The sequence below is a fragment of the Lottia gigantea genome (genome assembly GCF_000327385.1).
Source record: "Lottia gigantea unplaced genomic scaffold LOTGIsca_183, whole genome shotgun sequence".
Classification (NCBI taxonomy): Eukaryota; Metazoa; Mollusca; class Gastropoda; family Lottiidae; genus Lottia; species Lottia gigantea.
Genome location: NW_008708332.1, coordinates 124,167 through 150,537, shown reverse-complemented (window position 1 = coordinate 150,537; position 26,371 = coordinate 124,167). Strand labels below are relative to the sequence as shown.

At 34.4% G+C, this 26,371-nt stretch overlaps 3 protein-coding genes across 3 annotated transcripts; 1 reads left to right on the top strand and 2 right to left on the bottom strand.

The window, feature by feature from the left end:
- Positions 1–1,528: 1,528 nt before the first annotated feature.
- LOTGIDRAFT_239005 (hypothetical protein) lies at positions 1,529–4,588 on the bottom strand. Its single transcript, XM_009052462.1, has 3 exons — positions 4,483–4,588; positions 2,606–2,778; positions 1,529–1,851 (listed from the first exon to the last, which is right to left on the bottom strand). The coding sequence occupies exons 1-3, from the start codon at positions 4,525–4,527 to the stop codon at positions 1,584–1,586; spliced, it is 486 nt and encodes a 161-aa protein (XP_009050710.1). The 5' UTR covers positions 4,528–4,588; the 3' UTR covers positions 1,529–1,583.
- Positions 4,589–9,744: 5,156 nt separating this feature from the next.
- LOTGIDRAFT_201580 (hypothetical protein) lies at positions 9,745–11,164 on the bottom strand. Its single transcript, XM_009052461.1, has 3 exons — positions 10,997–11,164; positions 10,364–10,436; positions 9,745–9,970 (listed from the first exon to the last, which is right to left on the bottom strand). The coding sequence occupies exons 1-3, from the start codon at positions 11,063–11,065 to the stop codon at positions 9,933–9,935; spliced, it is 180 nt and encodes a 59-aa protein (XP_009050709.1). The 5' UTR covers positions 11,066–11,164; the 3' UTR covers positions 9,745–9,932.
- A 226-nt stretch (positions 11,165–11,390) lies between these two features.
- Positions 11,391–24,373, top strand: LOTGIDRAFT_239003 (hypothetical protein). The gene is made up of 9 exons (XM_009052460.1): positions 11,391–11,448; positions 11,566–11,728; positions 15,509–15,621; positions 15,931–16,144; positions 16,744–16,935; positions 17,342–17,508; positions 19,471–19,717; positions 20,434–20,613; positions 20,996–24,373. The coding sequence occupies exons 2-9, from the start codon at positions 11,692–11,694 to the stop codon at positions 21,142–21,144; spliced, it is 1,299 nt and encodes a 432-aa protein (XP_009050708.1). The 5' UTR covers positions 11,391–11,448; positions 11,566–11,691; the 3' UTR covers positions 21,145–24,373.
- The last annotated feature ends 1,998 nt before the right edge of the window (positions 24,374–26,371 follow it).

Here is a 26,371-nt window from a genome sequence, read left to right as displayed (position 1 = left end):
CTGTATATTTTTAACGTTAGAGAAGATCCGGGAGCTTAACCCTGTTTAATTTAAAACACCCTGACTTTTATAAGCACGCAAACAACTGCACTATACTAAAACAGATGTGTTGACGACGAAATGTTGACCCACTTAATTTTTATTTAAACTATTACGTAGACAAATAATTACAAACTTCAATAACCTTGTTTTCTCGTAGACTTTCATTTATCAAGATGTAACCCAAATTTTCGAATTCCTCTGTTATTTGTCACATAAGTGAGACTTCATTCAACCATTTGTTCCGTTATGTAAGTTTTTATCACTGCAGCAATTGTATCGGGGGAACAATGTTGAATTGAAAGTACTTTTACCAAGTACACAGTGGCATGATCTCAAATGAAAAATTAAAAAACTAAGGTACAGTTTTCTAAGGACCATTGGGGGAGGGGCCGAGTCGACTACAGAAAGTCAAGGGGGGGAGGGGGGGGGGGGGGAAGAGGCAGTTCTTGATAAGAAAGTTAAAAGTGGCGGCGGAGGGGGCATAGCCTGGCCAGCCTCTTTTCGATTATCTTTAAAACCAATAAAACAGAGTGCCTCATAAACGACAAAATCCAGCTACATCCACAGTTTTTTTAAAGGAACATGTGTCGTAGATGGGGCCTCAATAAAGACAAGACAAAACTTCTGAAGAGGCGGACCAGAACCAGGACAGGTTTATGTACCTGAAATGAAATGGTTATTCACGTAACCAAGCTTTTGCGGCACAAAGTGACATGCAGTGTGCAAAGAAAAAAAGACGAAAGAGTTCAACGTCTTGTTTCTGTTAAGTTAAGTTAACGATATCACGAGTATGACGTAAAAATGGACGCTCACAGCTTAATAAAATATACGAGTTATCGGTAATAAGAATATTGAGTTTTAACAACTTCAAATTGTAGATCAGTCCTGTTTTTGTCGTAAGGCTGTAGTGGACCAACTTACACTATCATCTGCGTCAAAATATCGGTCAACTCCTGATTTGACTAAACATTCAAGCAACTCTATGCTGTGCACAATGAGACCAACACTTTAAAGAAAAATTCTCACTGTTAAATTGGTGCTCAATAAATCAATTGTAGAGCCATATAGAAATAGAAATATTAAAACAGAACAGAGTTTCACGCTATGCGATCTTCATGTCAGTTGTAACAACAACATGTTTTTTTTTAAGTTCTGTTTTAATATTTGTAGTCAACACTTTAGATATATTTAGTTCCCAAGCATCGCACCACTTTTCAGTGTCCGTCAATCGAGCATCTAATGGTTTGTGCCATCCTTGCTTCCTATATATTTCCCCCGGGTAAACAATGTAATATGTACTAAGTTGTCTTCAACATCATATTGAATTGGAGAGTTTCTTTATGGTGTGATGCGATGCATCTCAACTACTTTAGGGGCTGGTTGAACCAAGTCTACAGACCCGAACCCCAGAAACAAAATGAGCAGGAGAACATGTCGTTAATTTGCACAAGATGAAAGGGGGAGTAAGGGCATAATGAAATAAAATACAATTCAGGAATTGTTAATACTCCTTAATGCATTTCATAAACAAAATAACAATCTTAACAAATATATCTCCAATAGGCATAAGTATTGGATTCGGCACCAGAGCCGGAACTTCTAAAACCCCAACTATTTTTAACAATTTTATCATATCTGGCACTGGTAGTTGTTCTATATCCGGTATAAAAAGCCACGTGGACACCATCACCCATAACATCACCGATAGATGGACTGCCAACATTTCTCCAACAATTATCGTCTGAAAGGTAGCTAGAGTGGGGATTTCCCCATTCACCGGCGCCAATTGGACTATGTCGCCACCACGATCTGAAAGCAAATCACATTTTAGTTTAATCGAACTAGGTTTACGCGAACGTCGCAAAATATGGAATATCTCTTAACATATCCAGTGAAACTCTGACTCTGTCTGGGCGCTCACAAAGAGGTTCCGTGGGTACCAGGCAAATAGTCACTTGCAAGACCCCCCTCCCCCCGGGAATAAAATTGGCCTCTTTTGAGGTAGTGATAGTAAAATTATGATGCTCCAGGAAATCTTATACTCCTTCCCCCCCCCCCCCACACACACATATTGCCAGTTCGCATATATTACTTGCATCTATACTGCATATTAATACGCCCACATCAAATGTTTTTTTTTTAACGAACCCCCGCCCGTCCGTTGGTCCGTCTACAATTGCTCGTAAACACTCTACAAGGCACAACGCTTTCAACTTTTAGCTCGCAAACGCTCTTGAAGGTTTAATTATTGACAGATTTTTACGAAACTTGGTGTGAGTTTTTGTTTGCACCTAAGGATGAACCCTATTGAAAAACAGAAAAATTTATTTAAAAAAAAAAGTTATTGTCCTTGTTCTTGAAAATGTGTTCAATTTTTAGCCCATAAACACTCTAGATTGAACAATTCTTGACAGATTTTGACGAAAAGAAGTGTATGACTAAAGGTTGAATATTTCATGCTGGTAATTGTAACTGTGCTGTCAAATATTTTTATTTTAAATCAAAGCTACCAGTGGGCATATATTTGCCTGGCAAGCTATCTTATAGTCTATGATTCTCTTACCTTTGAGGGACGCTACCGCCAACCTCTTTCATCACATCATTGATAAAGATGTTGCATTTGTTTGTATTGCGGCCTGTATCATGACTTGAGGCTTTACTCCATTTTGTACTCTCCACGTGACTGTCAGCTTTATTGGCTATAGTAGTACCAGATATAGCTTCTACACTGGAAACCTGAAATCACAATTTATTATAAGCTATGTCAGCTAAATGTGTTTGTTAGAGGATCAGGTTAAAGAAATTGTGTTAAAATTATCAAAATTTAAAAAAAAATTCGATCTACAAAAGTAACGGATTGTCCCTTCAAGAATAATAAAAATATGTTGGTCCATATTAGGTCGGCGTTGGAGCCACGGTTTAGAGCGTTCGCGGCTGACCGTGTCTACGTCATTCTCGACCCGTCCTGAAACACGAACCAAAGAGACTAACTTTATTGCGAATCACAGGGATAACATCCCAATGGTGCGCACCGAAAGCAATGTGGTTTAATCCTCTCGCGGGTGAGGGTTGGGCGGTGGACCGTCAGGATATCTGGCCCTCCCCTAGGCAGTTTCTGGCAAGAGTCCCGGTTTCCGTCCAAATGTACTAGTGGGCCACTATTAGTAAGCAGAACTGGCCCTGGAGGATAAACCAAACGACGGGCTAAGGCGCCCGATGCTCACTAGAACCCACAAAAGGCGTCCATCGGTAAAGACAGCAGGACGGTGACCATGATCAGTATCCGACAATGAGTGTGTAACAACTCCTGAAAATAGATGGCGCTGTAGTATGCAGTCTAAACCCGTCTCGGCAATTTTCTCCGACCTGCCAGTAAAGACTGGCCGAAGCTGAGACGAGTAGGAGGGTAGCCGCGGTCAGCGCTGGGGCCTTAGACGCAAGTCTTGGTGTAGCGGCCGCGGGTGCCGATCTTGGTGCTAGTAGCAAATAGCCGAGCGAAAAAGTCGAAGCGGAGAAGGGTTTCGAGTTACTCCTTCGACCTGCCGCAGCTTTGTCGCTTTTAAGGCCTGAAAACAATCTTACAGGAAGCGGGTCGTTTTTTAATCATACAAAAGTCAGTCTCACTAAATGTTTGGGCAGAAAGGAAAACGGGTTAGGATTCTCGCTCTCGTAATGAGCCGTACCTCAATCCGCTGCAGGTCTCGAAGATACGCAGCCTCTAGATGATAATTATTTTCACCTAGGTGAAAATTAGGTGATACTTCAAAATTAAAAGTAAAATATCTCGTATGTGAGCCACCGTAGACAATGTATTTTACCCAACACTTCTCGGAAAGGGATACCTGATCCCGCTGACAATTCAGTAACTAGTGGCTTCAAGTAATAATAATAATAATAAAGCGCTGAAATTCACTCTACATGGGCACATGTCTTTCACAAGCTTTATTCACAGTAAGTATAATCGTAACGACCAAACACGTGTGTTTTCAATTTGGATTTAAAGTCTTCTATATTTGAAGATGATCTAATGGATATGTTGAGGGAATTCCATAATTGTGCAGCAGCATATGCAAATGTTCTAGCACCAAATGATTTTAAATTAAATGATGGTTTCACAAGTTGAAATTTAGCGGAGATTTCTAGAAGGAACATATGGTTGAACAAGATCTTGAATGTAGGAAGGACCAACGTTATTAACTGCTTGAAAACACAAACATAGTATTTTGAAATCAATACGCTCTTCGGTGCGTAGCCAGTGCAAGTTGTTTAAGACAGGGGTAATGTGCGCAGTAGTTTTAGTACGTGTTACTAGTCTGGCAGCTCGATTTTGTATCTTCGACTGAGGATGAGACATCTAACAAGTGTGGCACGCGTATCTCTGTTCTTATATGAAACTGCATTTCTCTTGATATATAAAATCTAAACTTAAACATTACTTACATAATACAGACAAAGCACCGAAGCAAAGATTACAAATTTCAACATCTTGAATAGCTGCCTGACAACTTGAACAAAGTAATATGTAGAAACGTTGCTGTATTAGAAATGAACTATGAGTTTAGAGAGCTCATATTTATATTCATATCAACCATTTAAAAAAAAAGTTTTTTTTTAATTCAATATATTTTTATCACACGAGAAGATCGAGGAGCTGACACGTTTACTTTGTCGAGTTTAGATCACTTGACATTTATGAGCTCGATTAAACATCTACTAAAACAGGTGTGTTGAAAAAGGCAGTGATGATTTAGTCCTATCTACCTAAAAATTATCGGACATTTGTCGAGCTGAGATAAGTTTTTGACAGGTGAGCCATTTTTGGGGGTTGATTTTAGTCTTGAATATATGTAAATAGTATACAGAAGTACTAAAAATGTACGAAAAAATCGTTATTCCTTAAACAATACTTCAAACTAGGAATTTTACTCACTATTTCTTTTCTATATATCACAGAGTATCTACTGTTGACGAGTCGTCAGTTTAAAATTCACATGCAGATAATTCTGGATACACATGGATTTGAAGGCTGAAATTTCAACGGTAAGGTATGAAAAAATGGCCCACCTGACCCTTTAAAGAAATCAATTTTCATGGTGTATGGGAAGGATGCTCCATAATATTCAACCAACAAACATGGTCAGGTTTTAGTCCGGCGGTTGAGAACTGAAACGGCTAGCCCTGGACAATCCACAGTACACAGAGCCACTGTCCCATCGCAACGATCAGAAGCATTGTCAAACGATAGAAAGACTACAGGTCTTTTATGTTGTGAAACAGGGCAAGATTTAATTTTTCGCTGATTGACGCCCATTTGGCCTGGCTGAAATCTAGACTGCACAATTTTCCGATGGGATATTTTTTACCAAATTCTTCCGAAGTTTTCTTTCGTTTTCTATTCTGGTTTTCCCCCAAAATGTAAAATGTTATAGTGAATGATCATATGCATTTCGTGTTTCGTGATTTTTTTTCTTATATTTTTTGGCGTAATAAATTCACCACTGTGGTAGCGAACGATAATCAGTTATCGGAAACTGGAAGAATGCGTGTGGAGCAATGACTCCCATCAGAATATACACGTAACAATGAATTGCCGGCAAAGATGGCCATTTCTGGAGCAGCACGACTAAGAAATGGAAAACGATATGTTGCAGATTTGGTATTTAAAAAAATGTAAAGGAAATTTTTTGTGGACGAGGCCTTAGTGAAGGCGATACAGAACATCTTTGAAACTGTTTGATAAAGGCGGATAATTAAACTAAAAAATCTTTGGATAAAAATCTGTCAACAGAAAAAAAAGGTGAGATTGTTTGTCAATTGTGATCAAAGCCAGTTCAACTTGATTAAAATGAAAACGAAATTCAAGTAGCCTAGTGTGACATGCATAGTGAAAAGAGGTAGAAACAATTTGAGATATGACGGGTTTTTGATATATATTTTGTGCAAACAGGATATTGTAGCTAAAATATTGTGTCACACTAGAGCTGCAGGCTGATACTTTTACACTGCAAATATATAACGCAACTGATTTATATTGATGTGCCACTTCCAAACTAGTTTTTTTCTTCGAAAATTCGTTTTTCGCTACTAGCTACAATAACCATACTTGACTCAATCACTTTTTTATGAAGTGAGAAGTCTACAAATTGAAAGATATACATGTTATACAAATGAAGTGGAACTCCTATTTTGTATAGATTGGGCTAAAAACATGAACAATGACATGTACCGTGCAGTGAGTGAATGAAGATAGACAGCGAGAAGTACCGTGCAGTTAGGAAATGAACATAGACAGCGACATGACCCGTGTAGTGAGGAAAGGAAGATAGACAGCGACATGATTAAGGCATTGAGGAAAGGAAGATAGACAGCGACATGTACCGTGTAGTGAGGAAATGAAGATAGACAGCGACATGTACCGTGTAGTGAGGAAAGGAAGATAGACAGCGACATGTACCGTGTAGTGAGGAAAGGAAGATAGACAGCGACATGTACCGTGTAGTGAGGAAATGAAGATAGACAGTGACATGACGTAGTGTCCATCTTCATTTCCGTCAATAAGCATAACAAACTTAAAAAACTTTTAAAATAATTAATGTGAGCAAAATATAATGAATTTTAGAAAACAAAATGCCCCTTTCATATTTCGACAACGAACGAGATTTATCCAAGTGCTAGATAAGAAACATCGGATATCGGAAATATTTTATTGAAACAAGATTTTAGCAAACATATCTCCAATAGGCATAAGTATTGGATGCGGCACCAGAGCCAGAGCTTCTAAAGCCCCAATTATTGATGACAATTTTATCGGATCGTGCACTGGTTGTTGTTCTATATCCGGTATAAAAAGCCACGTGGACACCATCGCCCATAACATCGCCGACGCTTGGACTGTTTACGTTCCTCCAGCATTTGTCGTTAGTTAAATAAGTCGATCGGGGGTTTCCCCATTCACCGGCACCGATAGGACTACGCCGCCACCACGATCTGAAAACCAGTATGGTTGAATTAGACTGAATCCATTTGAGAATATTGCAGGGGCTTACAATGGGACTCGAAAGGTTTTATATCGAGGTGTTTGGTGATGATGCTCTTCGATGCATTGCATTTCATTTCAGTTCCAAAAAAAAAAGATTTCTGTTACATAACCAGTAATATTTGCAACAATATGAACAGAAAAAAGACTTATCATAAAAACCTATCCAGAGCCTTAAATAATAATAATAATAATGATAAACTCTTTAGTTTACATGGGTCAGAAATTAGGCCCAATACACAAGGACATGGTAGGTAGGTAGGTAGATGAGTTAACGTTCGCTTCCAGCGAATGCTGATATCGCAAACTAGGTAGTTGTTGGTAGTCGTAGTAGTTGGTAGTTGGATTGGATCAAATTGGATGATTCGGTGTTGTTGGTTTGGTTGTTGATTCTTCGTTAGATCTGGTCGGGTCGAACGACATGGCGGTGAAACTCGGCCCTGGAACAAGGACATGGCTCCAAGGTCCAGTCTCATACTAACTACGTATGGTTCTTACATTGAAATAGAACCATGCCTAATTTTTATATGGATTCTGTCTTATATTCAGCTATGGGGGGAGGACTGAAATTAACAGGTTTCATGACATACAGATAGGAACATATTCAATTGTTGTCACCTTTTCAACTTACTCCATTCTGATAGTAACTGTTCTTGGTAATCTGAAAATGGAGGGTGATGGTGGACTGGCGATACAGGGTATCTCAGCGGATCATATTGAACAACAGCTGAGGTATTGCTGATCATCTCAGATTCCGCTAAGGTCAATTGCAAGATCCAGTGTTATGAACATTATGTGGTAGGTTACTTCACATGTTAAGGATTTATATAAAAGTGATAACGAAGGTTTTTTTTTTGAACTACATGTATATTATATTTCTGGGGTGAAACATCCCCGACACATGAACGAAAAGACGAACTTTATGAAGGGCATTTGTCGGTGGATATAGAGTGGACTTAAATCTGTAATAACACTCCATAAGGTAAGTATCAGAACATCAGAACAAATGGATCATTTTATAGCGTGGCAGAACTTTCCGAAAACATCCCAAACACAGATGGGTTTCAAGTGATATTAGAGTATTATCATGACTATGATAACCACATCCACCACAATATTTGCAACTCGACTAAGGATACACAAACTTGTTAGGACAAACAAAAATACATGCCGAGACGTGAAGACAAATCCGATCACAAACGGGCATCAATTGGTTTGAAATTATTACAATTGCCTATCCAACCATTTACGCACGTTAGGTTATTGGCAGGAAAAGCTGTATGTTACTTACATAGTAGAGGCAGGCCACTGCAGCAAAGATAACATATTTCAACATCTTGCACTACTAAATACAGTAATCTATCGAAGCGTGGTTTGTTAGATGTAAACCGTTACACAATAATATGCCGAATAGTTTTACAGCTGGGTCGTTGAATTAGTAACAAGTTTTTATATACTGTTGCTAGAAGGAAATGCGATGAAAAATGGTGTCTGTCAATGTCCCGGATCTGTCAACCCAATAAATCAAGGGTGAAATAATTTTCAATTTAGACTCAGCTTCACGGAAATCGTCGAGAGTTGTCGAATGATTGCAGACATTATCCTATTTTCCAAGCTTTGTATTCGTTTCCGCCTCAACGAACTGGCGTCTTAACACTTTTAAGAATTAAAATCTAGCATCTGACTTGTCTATAATTCATGTACAAAGACAATTTAAACACATTTCTGACTCCAGCAATTAGTTGTTACCAATTTTACCGACGTGAGAACACCAATAATAACGATCTGAAAGTGACGATAGTTTTTGTGCAATTGTAGAATCGCGTCTCGAATTTTATGCAGTAAATATTTAGGCGACTGTATCCCTTTATTATCAGAGTTATATAAGATAAGTGACGTCAACCAATTGCGAAAAGTAATAACTTATTATATGCCAAGCAACTACAGTATACCCGGACCTGGCATGTGATTAATAGAAAAGATCATTAGGATGAGGGATGACTAAAAAGTTTTGAAAGACTAGTACTTAGCTATTTCATTCATTCAAACATTGTTGGCATAAGCCTTTGTCGTTTATACCACTTCACTGTATCAATTAAAATTGAAAGTACTGCAGTTCACTAAGTCAATATGATGCGTGTGGATGATAATAATGTGCGTCCAGTGGCATTTCTTAGACTCAGTAGGTATGTGTATGGGGAAGGATTGGGGGTGGAGGGGGAGTAGGGACCCACAGTAAAATTTATTATTATGTTAAATTATAAGAAATATAACAGTTTTGTGCTAAAGCCAGATCAGGTCAGCCACTTTTCTTGGGTACTTAATTTGAATATATTTGACTATGATCTCTGATGCAAACTTAAATTGACCACAATGCAACAATTTCAGACTTGTTGTAGAGACAATGTTTTATATTTCTGTATAGTTATTGGATGCTCCAGAGTCAGAATCATAAGACACCAATTTTAGCATATGAACTTGTACTAAGAGTGTGGAGGTTCCTATATAAAGCACTGGCCGAGGTCGGAACTTGTTTAATGGTTACACACATCTACTTGTGGCATAAAAACTTTTCTTCTTACACTCCTAATAATCACCACAAATCTAGTCATTGAAAAAATGTGACACAAGTAAAAAAGCTGTTTTTAGACTGACAACTTCATAAATATTAAAAACCACATTTATTAACATTATTTATTACAAAAATCTAGCTAGGACACAGTTACATACAGTTAATATAATGTACAGTCCCTGAAGAGTTATGTCCCTTGATTTAAAGAGTTTTTCATGGCATCTTTCAGAGTTTTCACCCTTCTTAAAATATATATACATAGCTTCTACTTATTACTACACCTCAATTTAAATCTTCATCATCAAACAGGTCTTCAAAATCTAAAAAAGGAAAGATTAAATTACAAAATATAATGCCAGTAAATATAAACCTTCACTTGACTAAAATCTACACTTAGCTCAGTTAACATCAAAATGGGTGAGCAAGCAAACCCAATTGCAGAATTACATTAAGCATTTTGAAGGGTAGGAATGAGAATGCTCTTTCTCACTGACCATACCTACATGGCAACCAAAATTAGAACCAATAACCCTCATTGGCTCATCTATGTTATTTCTATGTAACTAACCAAGACTAAGACACCAACTTCCCTACCAACACTCTTTCTGACTGTCTTACGTCAACAGTTGAAGCGACCATTACAATATATAATAGGATACTCCTATCCGAAAGTCAGAGTTGATAAAAAAGTGAAGAAGGACATTAATGCTTACCATTAAAGAAATCAGAATGGACAGATTTTTCATTAGCAGCCAAGTCCATTAATAGAGCACTAGAACCACCAGCCTGAAATAAAGGATTAGAAACAGTCTATGTAATGGATTAGTATAACGTTCAGGATGGGGTAGTCTAAAACAATTGCCTCTATTCAAGCTGAAGATAGTTATTGTGAAAGTTGCTGGCTGGAGTAGATCTAGGGTCAGGAAAACTTGGCCCTGGTTTAGCTGGATTTTGAACTTTTAAGTTACCTCGAATCCATCAAACCCTGAGACGTATTCAGTAAGGAAATTCCCAATAAATCATATTTGATTATTATTTCTCTACACCAGCTGTAAATAGCTATTATTATGGCCATTAGTATCATCAACTCTGGCACCTCTAGTGTGAGTTAGCCTGAAGCCGTGAAGGATATCTTGGTCTTTACTTTTTAAGGGTAGACCATAGAAATATAAAGGGACGGAATTTACGAGGTAAAAGTCAGCATGTTTCTTACAACATTAGTGACTGTCCATGACACTGACGGACTGATGAGTGGTCTGTCATGTCATGTCATTCTGTTGTTCAGGCTGAACTTTCCTGACTTCCAGACATTAGTTTAGTTTAAATATTCAATAACTTTTTAGAACCTCTTCTATGTCCATATAAGGACCAGCACCCTCGGGGAACATCTCATCGGCAACAATTGCAGGCTTCATTGTTTCAAGTCCTTTTCCTTCTCAATATTTTTATTTTCCTTCCTGAAACCAAACAGAGTTATCTCTCGAACCGGAAGTTTCCGGATGCGAGATATTTCGTACCAAGATGTTTCGTCTTAAAACCTGTTTATACGAAATGGCAAATTAATTTATTTTTCATTCTAAACATTAGTTTCTAAAGTATTTCATGATATTCACAAAATTGTAATTTTTATCCCTTTTTAGAAATTTTGCAGGATATTTTAACGCACTGTCCAAAAATATAAGGAAATTATATAAGATACGAAACTGCATGTGATAAAGTCATATGACTGGCTATTCCATCATTTATACTCACCGGCACGTGAATGGCTGACTAGTGGGAGTTGATTTCATCTGATTTTGTAAGTTGTTTTCTCCATTAATTACGTTCGATTGAAATAATGATTACAATAAATAACAACTCAGAAATTCTGGGTTATCGAAGCCATTGATCGTTATTCATTTGATTGTAATTGTAGATTTATTTCTGTTGTCATTCCATCGTCAAATCGAAGCTAAAAAGTAAAGTTGAGTGACTTGACAAGAAGGAAGCTATTACACAACACGGCTCAGACTTCAAGCAGATCTGAAACTATATCAACAAAATGAAGATTTTAATATTTTGCCTAGCTGTTGCTCTTGGTAAGTATTCCTTCCCGTTCAATTATAAATTATGCATGTCTTAGCCTATGTCATATGATTGAATTGAAATTTGTCAATGCATAGGTGCCTGTCAATTCAATGATCTATGATTTATTCACTATAATTGAATGGAGTTTCGTTTCTGATTGCGCCTTTGTGAGTTGGGTTGGTTTGGTGTGATTGAATGAAATTTAGCTGCAGATTTATTTGGTGGTTCAAGTAGTTACCCATGGCCAATGAAGCAATAAAATCTTCTGCTGTCTGAAGAATTTTAATTGGTCTTGATATTAAACAGGTCAAACTGAATGTGTTCTGATTGTTGGATAAACACATATTATAGGCTCATATCAGAGAATAAGATCTTGTTATAAGAATGAACATATAGGTCTAATGAACCTACAATTATGTTGGTTGGTTTGTTAGCTAGATACTCTATCTGCTGGGATGTCCTTTACTAGGAAAATTTATATATTGGGTACTTTCAGACTACACTGATCGTTGAATTGAATGTTTTGTCTTCTTTTGTAATTAAGAGGCTAGCCTTAGTGATTTACAGTAACTGTACTAATGATACTACACAGCTAGCCTTTGATAACATAATGTTTCATTCTTCCATTGATCACAAGTTATGGCATTCACCTATATGCCTTCATTTAGATAATCTTATCTAATAGGATAATGCCACTCTATTAATTTGTTATCATTTTGTCATGCAATTTTATATCTTTTTTTTACTAATAATAGTCAATACTATTCATTGTGGATTATTTATTATGTATGATTTGAAAAAATTGCATTTTTCGTAGAATGTCTTGGATCATTGTTTAGAATTAAGAGATGAAAAAGGAATTGAAGAATGTGCTTGCAGCCATTTCACCTATACAAAAAAAAACTTCCATCATGTCTATGCCCATACACCTAAATTTTTATTTGCTCATGTTTTTTTTCATTTTCGCTCTTTATTTTCACTATTGCTTTCTGTTTGAAATCATTCTACTGCGAAAGTGTTTTCAATAATATTTCAGTGTGTACTAAATTGATGATAGACATAATATATAATAAATGTAAAAATATAAAGTTATAATATCTAGTTCATGGCTTCAGTCATGTGTATATTATTATTTAAAACTTGAATATACTCTAGTCTACAGAATACATGATATTGTTATTTAACATAACTATATAGTCTGAAACTCTTACCTTATCTGAAATATATATCTTAACAGATGTCAACCAGACACGTTAGAAAAACTACCTCATTTTTTTTTCTATATTTATGTACCATATTTTATTTGGCATTTGATGAAGATTACAGTACTAGGAGAGGTTATGTCAAGCATATTTTGTTAATCAATTTTAATATCTCAAATTGTCAGAATTGTTAAAATTTTCAAACTTAGGTAATAATAGTATGCAAAATTGCTATTAATTATTATAAAGGATTCAAAATATGATCTTTTTAGTCATTAAAAATATACACAGGTAAAGGATTAAATAAAGAAATAGCAGGTATATCCGATCATTTCGCACTTAGACTTCAGAAATAGGTAAGACAATAAAACCATTTACTAATAATCTTAATGGGCTAGAAAAAACCGGACTAGTTTTGGACTACCTAGTATTACCGGTACTATAAATAATAAATGGTGTTATAATAGTAATATTTGTGACCTAGCATGCGGCATCAATAATGTTGATAATAAAGAATGGGCAGTAAGATACATGTGTTAAATATTTACTACAAACTCTTGAAAACTGGGTCATTGTGACACACTTTACCTTTCTAGGTTAAATTCAAAATTGGAACTCTACCATAAAACAAACAATACTAAAAATGTAATGTATCTTTTTAACTAAAAAAATTGCAAATGCCAAATCATGTACAGTTTCCTAAAATTATTTTTCTGACACAGGGCTTGAAGTGAAAATATTTTCCGAAATTCAGTTTCCTTGATGTTGGCAAAAGAATTAGTTAAACCTAATGCTATTGATTGACTTGATATTGGGTTGTTTACATTAAAGATTCATCAATATCTATTTTTATTGAAAAAGAGAATGCAGAAAAAAGTAGGGGTTAAGATGAAGTGTATGATTTGTTTGTTGATATAGAAATTCATTGCTTGGAATCAAATTGATTTGAATGTCACTTTGAGTTCTTCTTTTCTTTTAGACTAAGTTTTGTGTAGCTCACGTCTCCTGCAAGCATGATCCCTGAACATGCACAGAAAAGTAAATGGTATTCCTTGATATACAAAATTAGGTTTATTAGATTACTATTGTATCACTGTAGCGCAATTCTTTCAAGCTCATGTCATCAGATAAGATAATAATAACAAGATCGTCATATTATTAGACACTGGTGAACTCAGTTGCTGAATTTATCACTTACCATTAAGACTGTTTGAATATCAAGCCTTGTAAATAACAGACTTTTATTCATTGAAGTTTTGAAAATATACCAAAGAAGAATAAATGTCACATTCATTAAAAAATTATGATTTTCATTCAATTTTTTTTTACCTCCATGACAATGTCCAAGACACTACAGAGAATTTTACAATGTCTTGTTTAGGTGAAACTAATTTGTTGAGAATAAAATGATAATTTATAATTCATCATTTGAAATTCATTTGCTGCAACCAATGTATTTTGGATTTCGAGTTCCGTTTTGCAGTTTGGGTCATTAGGCCTACTTGTTCTTTTTGTTCATGCATTGAGAGCTTTAAAGTGTTAGAGTAATGTACCAAATATGATTGACAAACCCATTGACCTTGTTCGAACATGAGTGCACAATTAATGTTTTGAATTTTTTTGCGTAGTTATTATTGAGCTGTTAATATGATTATGGTATCTATCATGTTGGTTTAGCACCTAAAAAAAACTGTTAAACAAAACGGCAAACATTTTGAGGGTGATATATATATATATATATATATATATATAGTGGTAAGCTTATACCTACCTGTGATATAATTTGTGGTTATGTTTGTTAATGCATAGCACAATGATTTTTGCATAATTTTGGGTTACACTATTGGCTTATTGGTGCTGGTTTTTCACCATCTCCTGATGATTATGTAGCAAATCAAACTTGATGTGATATACTATTGGATCTTAAAACAACTGTGTATGTCAGTAAAAAGGATAACAACCACTTGATAATGAGGTCAATTATAACAGTGTGAAATGATAATAGGCTGATATTTCCTCTCATAGATTATTGACTCACTCACATTTTAATCCTGATTTCCCTGTATTTATAATTTATGTTAATTTTGCCCTATAAAAGGTTTCATTTAATTACATTTTGAAACAAGTTCAATAATATGTTCTATGTTAACTTCGCATTATCTTAATTAGTAGATCTCTTTATTTGTGACCTTGGCCAGTGCTTTACATAGTAGTTTTTATGAACTTCCTCTTTCTTAATACAAGTCCAATGGCTTACTGTCACTTGGTTCTCTTTAGTGTGAATGGGGTTGAGGGAAAGTACAAGAAATATTCAGAAATAAAAGATAAAGTTACATTATTGAGAAAGTGTTATTCTATTAGTGTTTATATCAATTGAAGTAATAAATGTATTAAAATTGGCTAACTCATCTGACTTATTTCATTTCAACTCATCGTGCAATGATTTGCCTAACTGTTCAATAGATCAAGAATAATTAGTTTCTTAATTTAATTATTTTTTGAATATTAACATTCAATTATTATTATTTTATAATTAGTTTTGGAATTTGAGTGTTGAATTGTTAGTATTTTATTTTTGGTATATTACAGTTCATGGTGCTGAATACAGATTCCCCACCAATGAATCGGAACCAGCCTGTAAATTAATGAAGATCACAGCTGTTATGGAATTGATGCAGACAAGTCAAGATCAAAATGATACAGTAAGTATTATAATCTGTACCATGACAATAACAATTGCCAGAAATTCTTATACTAAAACTAAGCTTTTTAGGACATCACTATCGCAAAAAATATTTTTTTAGCAGTTTTAACCAAAGTTATGCCATAAAGCTTTAGTTGTAGTGGAATTGCAGGATACACAAACATGTGACTGAATATTGGATTGGTACAAATTGATGCTATCAGTGTCCCTGATACATAAAAAACCTCTCTATAATCTCTATGAGATGTAGGCCGTATATTTTTTGTAACTGTTATTAGTTGAACTAATATTTTATGTATATTTACAGAAGACAGTGACTGTTAAACTTGCCGAGTTACCAGTAAAAGTTGAAGATGGAGCCTGTCTTGAACCCAACCAAACTTCCACCAATCTAGATCTCAATATTAAAGATGGTGCTGCTGCCTGGGGATTCCTGTTTACGATTGATGCCAAGAAGAATTTGTTTATGGCCAGCACCTTTAGTTTTACTCCTAATGATTTTTTTTCGAATGATGAAAATGGTGAGTGTCCCTTGCTCCTCTCTACTATTATATCAATTTAACTGTGTCATCTACATTTTTAAACCTTGAATTTGAATTTCACTGTTACCAAATCATAAAGCATTATTTTGTAAATGATATTGGCTGATGTGAGACATATTCTAAATGGTTCAAGTTATATCTACTGGAGATGTACAGAATATCGTCCATTGCCCACTGCATCTCTTCATTAGTTCACTTCATTATCTGCTCTGTTGATTTAAATTTTTGGAGCGCCCCAACCTACCTTTGAAGATTTCTGAGGGCACCAGTTATGTGGGGGTGGTGGGGGAGGATATTGTTTAATGTGGGAAGCCAGAGAAGACATCTAAATGTGGATTTATACTTCTGACGCCATGCGCTGACGAACGCTAGAAACCACTAATCACGAGTCTATGCTAGTGTTTTACGGCGGGTGACGGCATCTGAAGTCTAAATCAACCTTAACATGATTTTGGAAGTGAAAGTAGAATAGAATTTTCTTTTTTTATGGCGTGAGAGGGGGGGCCATGACCCAAATATTACTGCTTAAATCACACCATTCTATTTTCTGCTATTGAATTTCGTATTGATGTTTTCAGAAACTGTCAGTGTGAATATTCCATCAGAACAATTATCAGAATATACTAAATCTTATATCTGTGATGCTGCCATCACTTCCATGTTCAATGCAACTCCAGTGGAAAATAGTACCTACTTTTACAGTCTTAGCCTGACAGTCAGTGACTTCCAGGTACAGATTGATGGCATTGAGAATAGCACTTTCTCTGAGGGTAAGTTATTCCTTACTCCTATTAGTGACTTTGCACATCCTTGACAGCTGGAATTGAAAAGTAGGCTAGCACAGCTGTCTTCATCACACACATTTTATTATTTTTTTTTTAAACAATATTTTATTCACAATTATAAGATAAGGATTGGGGAACAGGCTTTGTCTATATATCCCCTCTCCTTGTTCACACAAATGTTGTTGGTTTTCCATCAAGAAATAGTTCTATTAGGGTCTCAATGACTGCACTGTCCTGGGTCACAGAGTGTCTTAGACCAGTAATGGCCAAGGGAAACAACCCTTTTAAACATGATACATACTTGCCACCAATTATTTTTATAATTTTAAGATTTTGAGTTTTGTAATGAAGTTCGGCTTGTTAGTACTTTGGTTTTTTTATTCATATTTAGGTGACCACTGCCAAGAAGATACAAAGACAACAACAGCAATGCCAGTTACTACCACCGAAAACCCTGGCCCTGGAAAACCTCCAGTGAATAACTTCACCATTCCTGGTAATTGTATCCTGATCAAATCCGCTCTAGCTGTAGAACTTCCATACCAGACTGCTTCACAGGTTAGTAAATACTTATTGCTCCAGAACACTAAGCATCTCCATCAACCCAAGATCTTCTAAAGAACTTATTTTGTTTAAATTATCTTGACTATGATATCAGGTTCAATTCCTTATGATAGTATAATTATACATAGTTATTACTCTTAATTCAAAATAAACATAAGATACAGTAGAGATAGAGATGTTTACATAAAGGACAAGACATTCTCAGGAAAGGATGATTAACACAAAGTTCACAAAATCTGAATGCATATTAAAACATTAATAAAAATATATTTATTCTTGTTTCAAGAACACAAAACTATCAATGTATATGTTGTATTCCTAGAACACAAGTACAACTGTCAATGTACTTGTTGTATTCCTAGAACACAAGTAAAACTATCAATGTATCTGTTGTATTTCTAGAACACAAGTAAAACTATCAATGTATCTGTTGTATTTCTAGAACACAAGTAAAACTATCAATGTATCTGTTGTATTTCTAGAACACAAGTAAAACTATCAATGTACTTGTTGTATTTCTAGAACACAAGTAAAACTATCAATGTATCTGTTGTATTTCTAGAACACAAGTAAAACTATCAATGTACTTGTTGTATTTCTAGAACACAAGTAAAACTATCAATGTACCTGTTGTATTCCTAGAACACAAGTAAAACTATCAATGCATCTGTTGTATTTCTAGAACACAAGTAAAACTATCAATGTACCTGTTGTATTTCTAGGACACAAGTAAAACTATCAATGCATCTGTTGTATTTCTAGAACACAAGTAAAACTATCAATGTATCTGTTGTATTCCTAGAACACAAGTAAAACTATCAATGTAGTTGTTGTATTATTAGAACACAAGTAAAACTATCAATGTATCTGTTGTATTTCTAGAACACAAGTAAAACTATCAATGAACTTTTCGAATTCTTAGAACACAAGTAAAACTATCAATGTACCTGTTGTATTTCTAGAACACAAGTAAAACTATCAATGTATCTGTTGTATTTCTAGAACACAAGTAAAACTTGAATTCTTAGAACACAAGTAAAACTATCAATGTATCTGTTGTATTTCTAGAACACAAGTTAACGATCAATGTATCTGTTGTATTTCTAGAACACAAGTAAAACTATCAATGTATCTGTTGTATTTCTAGAACACAAGTAAAACTATCAATGAACTTTTTGAATTCTTAGAACACAAGTAAAACTATCAATGTACCTGTTGTATTTCTAGAACACAAGTAAAACTTGAATTCTTAGAAGACAAGTAAAACTATCAATGTATCTGTTGTATTTCTAGAACACAAGTTAACGATCAATGTATCTGTTGTATTTCTAGAACACAAGTAAAACTATCAATGTATCTGTTGTATTCCTAAAACACAAGTAAAACTATCAATGTATCTGTTGTATTTCAAGAACACAAGTAAAACTGTCAATGTATCTGTTGTATTTCAAGAACACAAGTAAAACTATCAATGTATCTGCTGTATTTCAAGAACACAAGTAAAACTATCAATGTATCTGCTGTATTTCAAGAACATAAGTAAAACTATCAATGTACCTGTTGTATTTCTAGAACACAAGTAAAACTATCAATGTATCTGTTGTATTTCTAGAACACAAGTAAAACTATCAATGAACTTTTTGAATTCTTAGAACACAAGTAAAACTATCAATGTACCTGTTGTATTTCTAGAACACAAGTAAAACTATCAATGTATCTGGTGTATTTCTAGAACACAAGTTAATGATCAATGTATCTGTTGTATTTCTAGAACATAAGTAAAACTTGAATTCTTAGAACACAAGTAAAACTATCAATGTATCTGTTGTATTTCTAGAACACAAGTTAACGATCAATGTATCTGTTGTATTTCTAGAACACAAGTCAAACTATCAATGTACCTGTTGTATTTCTAGAACACAAGTAAAACTATCAATGTATCTGTTGTATTTCTAGAACACAAGTAAAACTATCAATGTACCTGTGGTACCAGCCAAGGATGTAAAAGGTAACTGTAACCTGACTAGTAACTCCCAGATGCTGTCGTTTAAGTTCTTTGACACCTGGGTTATGTCGTTCATCTTCACTGCTGATGGAGACAGTCTACAGGCCAGTGTTGATGATTCCAGAGCCTACCATCTTAGTAATGTAAGCTTGGTGTACACTGAAGATCCCAAACATTTTCCCAATACTTCTAATCCAGGTAAGTGATGACATTTTTTCTCTGAATATTAAAGTCCACCATTTTGGGTGGTTGATTTGAGACTTGAATACATATGTTTAAGTAAATGGTCTTCACAAATTACATAATTCCTTCAAAATATATCAAACTAGGAATTCCTTTTCCTATTTCTATAGACTCATCTTTTTGACATTCAAACACAGATAATTCGGGACATCTTTTCTTTTAAAGAAACATTGTGATAGGTTGGGAAAGTTAAGTGCTTGAATTAATTGAAAATGTGGATCAAAATCTAGAGAAATGTGTCCCTATAGGAAAGGTTTAACAAAAAAACTAAACTCATCCTATTATTGATTTTAGAATACAGTAGTATATGACCTTTCCGATTGGACGCATTTAGGACTAAAAACCCTAAATTTTCACGTTTTTCATGTCAAAATGACATAAAAAAAACGATCAATTTCACGTTTTTAGGCCTAAATGCATCCAATATGAAAGGTCCCACACATTTCCATCATAAATATACCCTCTCATATTCAAAAGCATTTTGAGATGAAAAATGTGAAAAAAGGGTTTTAAGGCCTAAATGCTTCCAATCAGAAAGGTCAAGGTTTCAAGCTGTCACCCATGATATATTGAATACAGTATTAAACTCTTTACCTATATGTCAAAATCTTTTATTGAGTTATATAATACCTTATAGTGAATACCTGTATGAACTGATTGTGTATTTCTAGGGGCTGCGAAGACAGTATCAGCTAATGGATTGGATCAGTTTAAAGTGGAAGGGGATCAAAGTTCATTTAAATGTAATTCAGAAACTGATTTGGACTTGGGTAATGGAGCCAAGTTAGACATCAGTAATTTCCAGTACCGTGCCTTTGCAAATGATAATTCTACTGATTTTGGTAGTAGTGGTAAGTGGTTGATGAATATTCATGACCCTAATGCATATTTATCATTTTGATGAATATTCATAGCCCATTACAATAACCTTAACTATTCTTCAACCAAATACATAGTTCACCTTATTCAAAAGAGTGTTGTAAAGGAGATCAATTCTTTTTTATACATAGGCTATCGGAAGGAAAGGCGACCAAAAACTAATTAATATTCATATCAGCAAATGATTTAGTATTCCTTAGCAAACTTTAGCAGAGTTGCAGACTGTAATAGATCAGCAGTCTGAAGATTGTTCAGTGTGAATCTCTAAGTATCATCATGTTTCAGGTTCCGTTTTGAAAAGGATCAATCATAAAACTCAGTATCGGTATTTCATGAATGTAACTCTATTTTCAGGTGTTAATGAATGTTCCGCTGATTCTGATTCTAACAGTGTCGTACCAATAGCAGTAGGAGCAGCTCTGGCTGGATTGGTTGTTATAGTTCTTATTGCCTATTTGATTGGTCGACGACGTAGTAAACGTACTGGATATGAATCCGTGTAAAACTCTGTTTAATTGTGATGAATGATAGAGCAAATGATATTTTGTGATAAATCGTTTCGTATTGGTCGGGGGAAAGATATTTATTCATATCAAGGGGATTTACATCGAGTGGAACTGACTTCGGGGCTTGAATGATTTCATTTTTCTATCCTTGATCACTATAAAATAAAATGAAATCAAGCTTGTCCCTCAACACAATATGAGTCTGACTTTAAATTGATAATTTGAACCTGATTTCAAAGTGAACTGCTAGTGTTTACGTTTGTAAATATTCTTAGATGTGGATGAATATCTTTGAAAGGCTAAAATTGAAAATTAACCTTATGAAAGAAAGAAAATTAGTTCAAAGGAAAAATGTATTAAAATCCATCTTATTTGTTGACCCTGCCTAGCTTAACTCTTTATTATGACAATGTAATGCGCTTTGATTCCGTTTAAATGATATTGTTAACAAACAATTGTTCTTGAAACAAGGTCTAGTTGTTGAAGTAAAGAATTAAGCCATGGCATTAGTTTTTCTTCCCCAGCCAATGCTTTTGTGAGAGTTACATCCAGATTGAGTAGACTATCAATGTAATTCCAAAATCCAATAAACATTGATCACTTGTATGTTCTTTATGTTGCATGTTATAGTGTCAGTATTTTTTGAAGTTATTTATACACCAATTGAAGGCTGTAAATGGTGTATCTGTCATCAAATTCACATCCCTTAAACTGTGATGGATTCATCCACACACATGCTTTTCCTATGTGTATGTTAACAATTTTATGGGCTTTAGGAAGAGTTCATTTGCTAAATAAGGGTGTTTTTTTTATGTCAGTCAAATTATTTTTAGCCTTGTACATAAATATATATATCAATGAGAATATTTCGATATCACTCTGTAATTACTGCACTATATTATAAATGAAAATTCGAATTTCACCCAGCCATTAATACATTGAGCTCTATTTTACAAATTAAGATATTTCTTGTTACCGGTAAAGGTATTTCTTGTATTATTATAGTCTATTTTATAGGAATATTTCTATATCACTCTGTAATTAATACATTGAGCTCTTTATAACCAGAATAAAAAAAAAATTATTGTATATATGAGTTTTGGTAATTAATTTATGTATATTATATATGTTTATGCACATTCAGGGACAAACAATCACTAACAGCCTCTTTTATTTTGTGGTAACGAAAATAGTATTGTGTTTTTCACCAAAAGAAAAGACCACTATTCCATTCTCTAAGGCAGTATAAAGTAATTGAAACTAGACAATAAAGACTGTCGTGTTTAATACGCCCACACTCACGATAAGTTATATGGTATCCCTGAAGTGCATAAATATCTTGGCTAACCTGTAGTTAGTTTGTTTTCTAGAGTATTGAAATATTGTTGCTTTGCTTGGTGCATTGACATTCATGTAAAATAAGTCATCGAATATGTGAAACCAGGGTTGCTATTTATGGACCCATCTATAATACTATGTTATATAGAAAATTTATCCATTTCTTCATTCTTAAAAGTAGTACGAGAAACTCTGAACCTATGTATTGGCTCAAACAGATAAATTTAATCGATTATCGTGAGGGTAAAAAAGAAATGACATGGAAAACAGCCACAGCTCTTTGAGCGTCTGGGTTTCTTGAGAACTTAAGTCATTTAAAACAACCTCAACAATACAGGCTAAATTGACTATGTCTAGGTACTTCAGTCAGATATGGCTGACAAATACCGTATATTTGCCTGTATAGTCCGCATTTTTTTTACCATTGTGGTGATGCTAAAATAGTCATGAATGCTGCTTTGTATGCTGTGATAAATTGTATTGACCTGATTGAATTCATTGTCAGATGTCACCAAGGCATGTTATAATCTGATTAAGATATGAATGCACATCCAGGGAGTGATTCAAACTCTGAACTTGTCAGTCTATTAAGTTTTAGGTAGAATAAATAGTAACAAAACAGACTATATATTTCTGACTTTTATTATGTTGGTTTAAACTACCAAAACGTATTGCAAGAGTATACCCTAGTATCACCATTGTAAGAATTGTTGAAAAAATCTTGCCACTCAATTATTTGCCAATCTATAAAAGGAATAATCATTGTTTTATGTCTCATATGCTTACAGCTTTTTGAAAGAAATAATCTGTTTTCCCAAATCTTTCACCATAACATCCAATCTATGCTTCAAAATATAAAATTGTTGAATAATCCCACTTTCTGTGGACATATGGTTACTTAAAATTGTCCCTTGATGTGTATATCTATCTTTGCTGAAGATATGTATTAAGATATAGTTTGTTTTAGACCATAGTAAGAACATGAATAATGCAAAAGATCATGATACTTGATTAAGTGAAATTCCAATGTAATTATTCCATATATATATATATTCTATCTGGAAACCTGGACAAAAAACGGTAACTTTCCAAGACTAGGCCAGTCACTCTATGACACATCACAACCTTAAGTGGACTCTCTCACACGCATGCTTTCACCAAAGTGTATTTGCTAGTATCAGCGAGGACTTTTTGTTGTCAGTCAAATTATTTTCAGTCCAGCATCAGCATAGCTAATTATAGAGATGGGTACAAAATGGTATAATGACTGAAACGTTATATTGTCCCACTTCTGATTATAACTGACATCCTATTAGGGTTAAACAGAAAGTAACAATTTATTTTTACAATTTTATTTTTATAACCAAAAGTTTGTATTCATAAATGTATTTTGTTGAAGTTTTTTTAGGTTTAAAGCATTATGTAACTTAGTATAGCAAAGTGCTTGTGAATGAATTACGCAGTATTTTTTCTTCCTTTATAGTGAAAGGGGTTAATTGTGGACACCAGGCTGGCCAATGGCGTTTTCTTTTCTTGAGAAGGATTCGAAGCCACTGAATCTAATTACAATCCAGCTTGCTGCCTACTTGGTTTTTACAAAGCAGTTATTATTTTCTTGTTGCTGAAATTCATTCAATACGCAAAGACTTTGCTTACGGTATTTTTTGTTAAGTTATATTTAGATCTATTAGTGCTATTAAAACAACTACAGAATGGAAACAGCCTAGGAACTGTTAAGTTCCCAGATATTAATCATCTGAACATTTCACAGTTACTCCATCATACTTGTCTTGTAATTCCGATTGAAAATTTATTGTGTAAAATATTATGTAAAATTTGAAATTATCTTAGAAATTGAAATAAAATGCTTATAGAAATCTAAAACATTTAACTTTAGCCTGTATCTATACCTACATAGTTGAAATTTTTTAGTTATGTATATGTGCCGATGAGCACCCGTATCTTTTCGTAAACAAATTAAAGAATTGTCCTATATTCGTCCAACACAAAATATTCAATCCATAGATTCATCCTAGTGACACAGTCTAATTAGAGTACAATGCTCTAAAAAGGCATAATTTAATAATAACAAATAACGTTTCTACTAACATCAGGCTCAATAATACATCATTTACTTGTCTTATATTTTACAAACCCTCCAAAATATTCTTGAATGTAAAAATACCAACAAGTCAAGGTTATAGATAAAAGGCATTGTTTGTTCAAAATGAAATCTTACATACACGATTATATTACAGAGGAGTACCTAAACAGTGGCAGAATGATGTTAAAACGTAACCAACCTACTGAAAGCTGTCAATCATCACAACCAGATTTAAAAAGACAGCAGTTTCATTTGATGTTTCAATTTGAAATATTGTATTCAACCATCCATATCATATCGTTATTAAGAGGATAAAAAGTACATTATAATAATGGAAATCACATCTGTGGTATAAATAAACTGATGGCCAAAACATCCTAGATAAAACAATACAAAATAAATGATTGGTTCGAAATATTTTTAACAGATTGAAAGACAACGAAACCAGCACAACAGCTCACCGATGACGTCAGTAGTACTAGAGCTTACAGATTGGTCGCACGGGGATTCCCCATTTCATTTCATAGGGAAAATGCGACCAATCTGTAAGCTCCCAAAAAAGACCTAAACACCCTACATTCCATCAATTCCCTCCCAAAAAAAACCTAAACACCCTACATTTCATAAATTCTTACACTAAAAAAAGACCTAAACCCCCTATAAATTCTTTCACCTAAACTCCCTATATTTCTTACACCAAAAAACACCTTCAATTAATTTCCTACATTCCATCACAAAAGCATATTAAAAATACCCTTATATAAAAATAACATAACATTTTTAATAGCCTCGTTTTAAGTAATGTTATTTTTAGTCCAAAAACTTCTAGAAAAGGGAGATAACTCTTTTTTGGAAACACAATTTCTTCGTTAAATTAACTCATTTAAAAATAGGATGAGTTTAATTCTAAAACACGAACAACACAGATTTGAAGATTATTCGTCGAAGATTATTCGGGCGACGGTATCTTTTCTTCATTATTTTCTCTAGGTAAAACAATAATTCCAAAAGTAGCTAGCTTTGTTTCAAACAACAAATCACTCATTTCAACCGGAGCGAAAGCCGTTGGCTCAATCGCGCAAGCGGGAAAGAGTTTAAACGACGCGGTGAAACAATCTGACGAGTTGAAAGAATTACAACTAATAGGAGAACTGCGAAACAGGAGATTAGAAGAAAGGAAAGGAAAAGGTTTTAAAGTTATAGGATAAAAAATGATTATCGCTCACGCTCCAAAAACTTATTTTGGTTCACATATACAAAAATCATTGGGTTCTCTTCCTGGCAAAATATCCCGGAGAAAAACATCTTCCCGGTCATAATTACACCGGTCCAGGTACCAGGTTAGATCTGCGATTAGACGAAAATGATAAACCCAAACCGGGCGAAGAACCAGTCAATAGAGTTGACGCCGCTGCGCTTAAGCACGACAAACTATACAGAAACAAAGACATAAACTTCAGACACGAAGCAGACAGACAAATAATAATCGAACTTGAAAATATTCCAAATCAAACTTTCAAAGAGAGAATGCAAAGGGCTCTGATCATAAAACTGTTACAAGCAAAGATGAAATGAGGCATGGGATTAGCGGATGAAATTCATAAAGAATTTAGAAGAACTAAAAACTTTTTAAAAGTTAAAGTGTTTGAAAAAGATGAAATATGGTCAGCCGATTTAATTCATATGCCAGTCGAAAGAGGATTTAAATATTGCTTAACAGTTATAGATATGCTTGGGTTATTCCTTTGAAAATCAAAACAGGATTATCAGTCAAACACGCAT

Coding starts and splice junctions, on each gene's coding strand:
- LOTGIDRAFT_239003 (XM_009052460.1), top strand. CDS start 11,692: ATGAAGATTTTAATATTTTGCCTAGCTGTTGCTCTTG. Junction 15,622..15,930: donor GTCAAGATCAAAATGATACA/GTAAGTATTATA, acceptor GTATATTTACAG/AAGACAGTGACTGTTAAACT. Junction 20,614..20,995: donor TACTGATTTTGGTAGTAGTG/GTAAGTGGTTGA, acceptor CTCTATTTTCAG/GTGTTAATGAATGTTCCGCT.
- LOTGIDRAFT_239005 (XM_009052462.1), bottom strand. CDS start 4,527: ATGTTGAAATTTGTAATCTTTGCTTCGGTGCTTTGTCTGTATTAT. Junction 2,779..4,482: donor CGGTGCTTTGTCTGTATTAT/GTAAGTAATGTT, acceptor TTGTGATTTCAG/GTTTCCAGTGTAGAAGCTAT. Junction 1,852..2,605: donor GGCGGTAGCGTCCCTCAAAG/GTAAGAGAATCA, acceptor ATTTGCTTTCAG/ATCGTGGTGGCGACATAGTC.
- LOTGIDRAFT_201580 (XM_009052461.1), bottom strand. CDS start 11,065: ATGAAGCCTGCAATTGTTGCCGATGAGATGTTCCCCGAGGGTGCTGGT. Junction 10,437..10,996: donor CTTATATGGACATAGAAGAG/GTTCTAAAAAGT, acceptor CCTTTATTTCAG/GCTGGTGGTTCTAGTGCTCT. Junction 9,971..10,363: donor CCATTCTGATTTCTTTAATG/GTAAGCATTAAT, acceptor TTCCTTTTTTAG/ATTTTGAAGACCTGTTTGAT.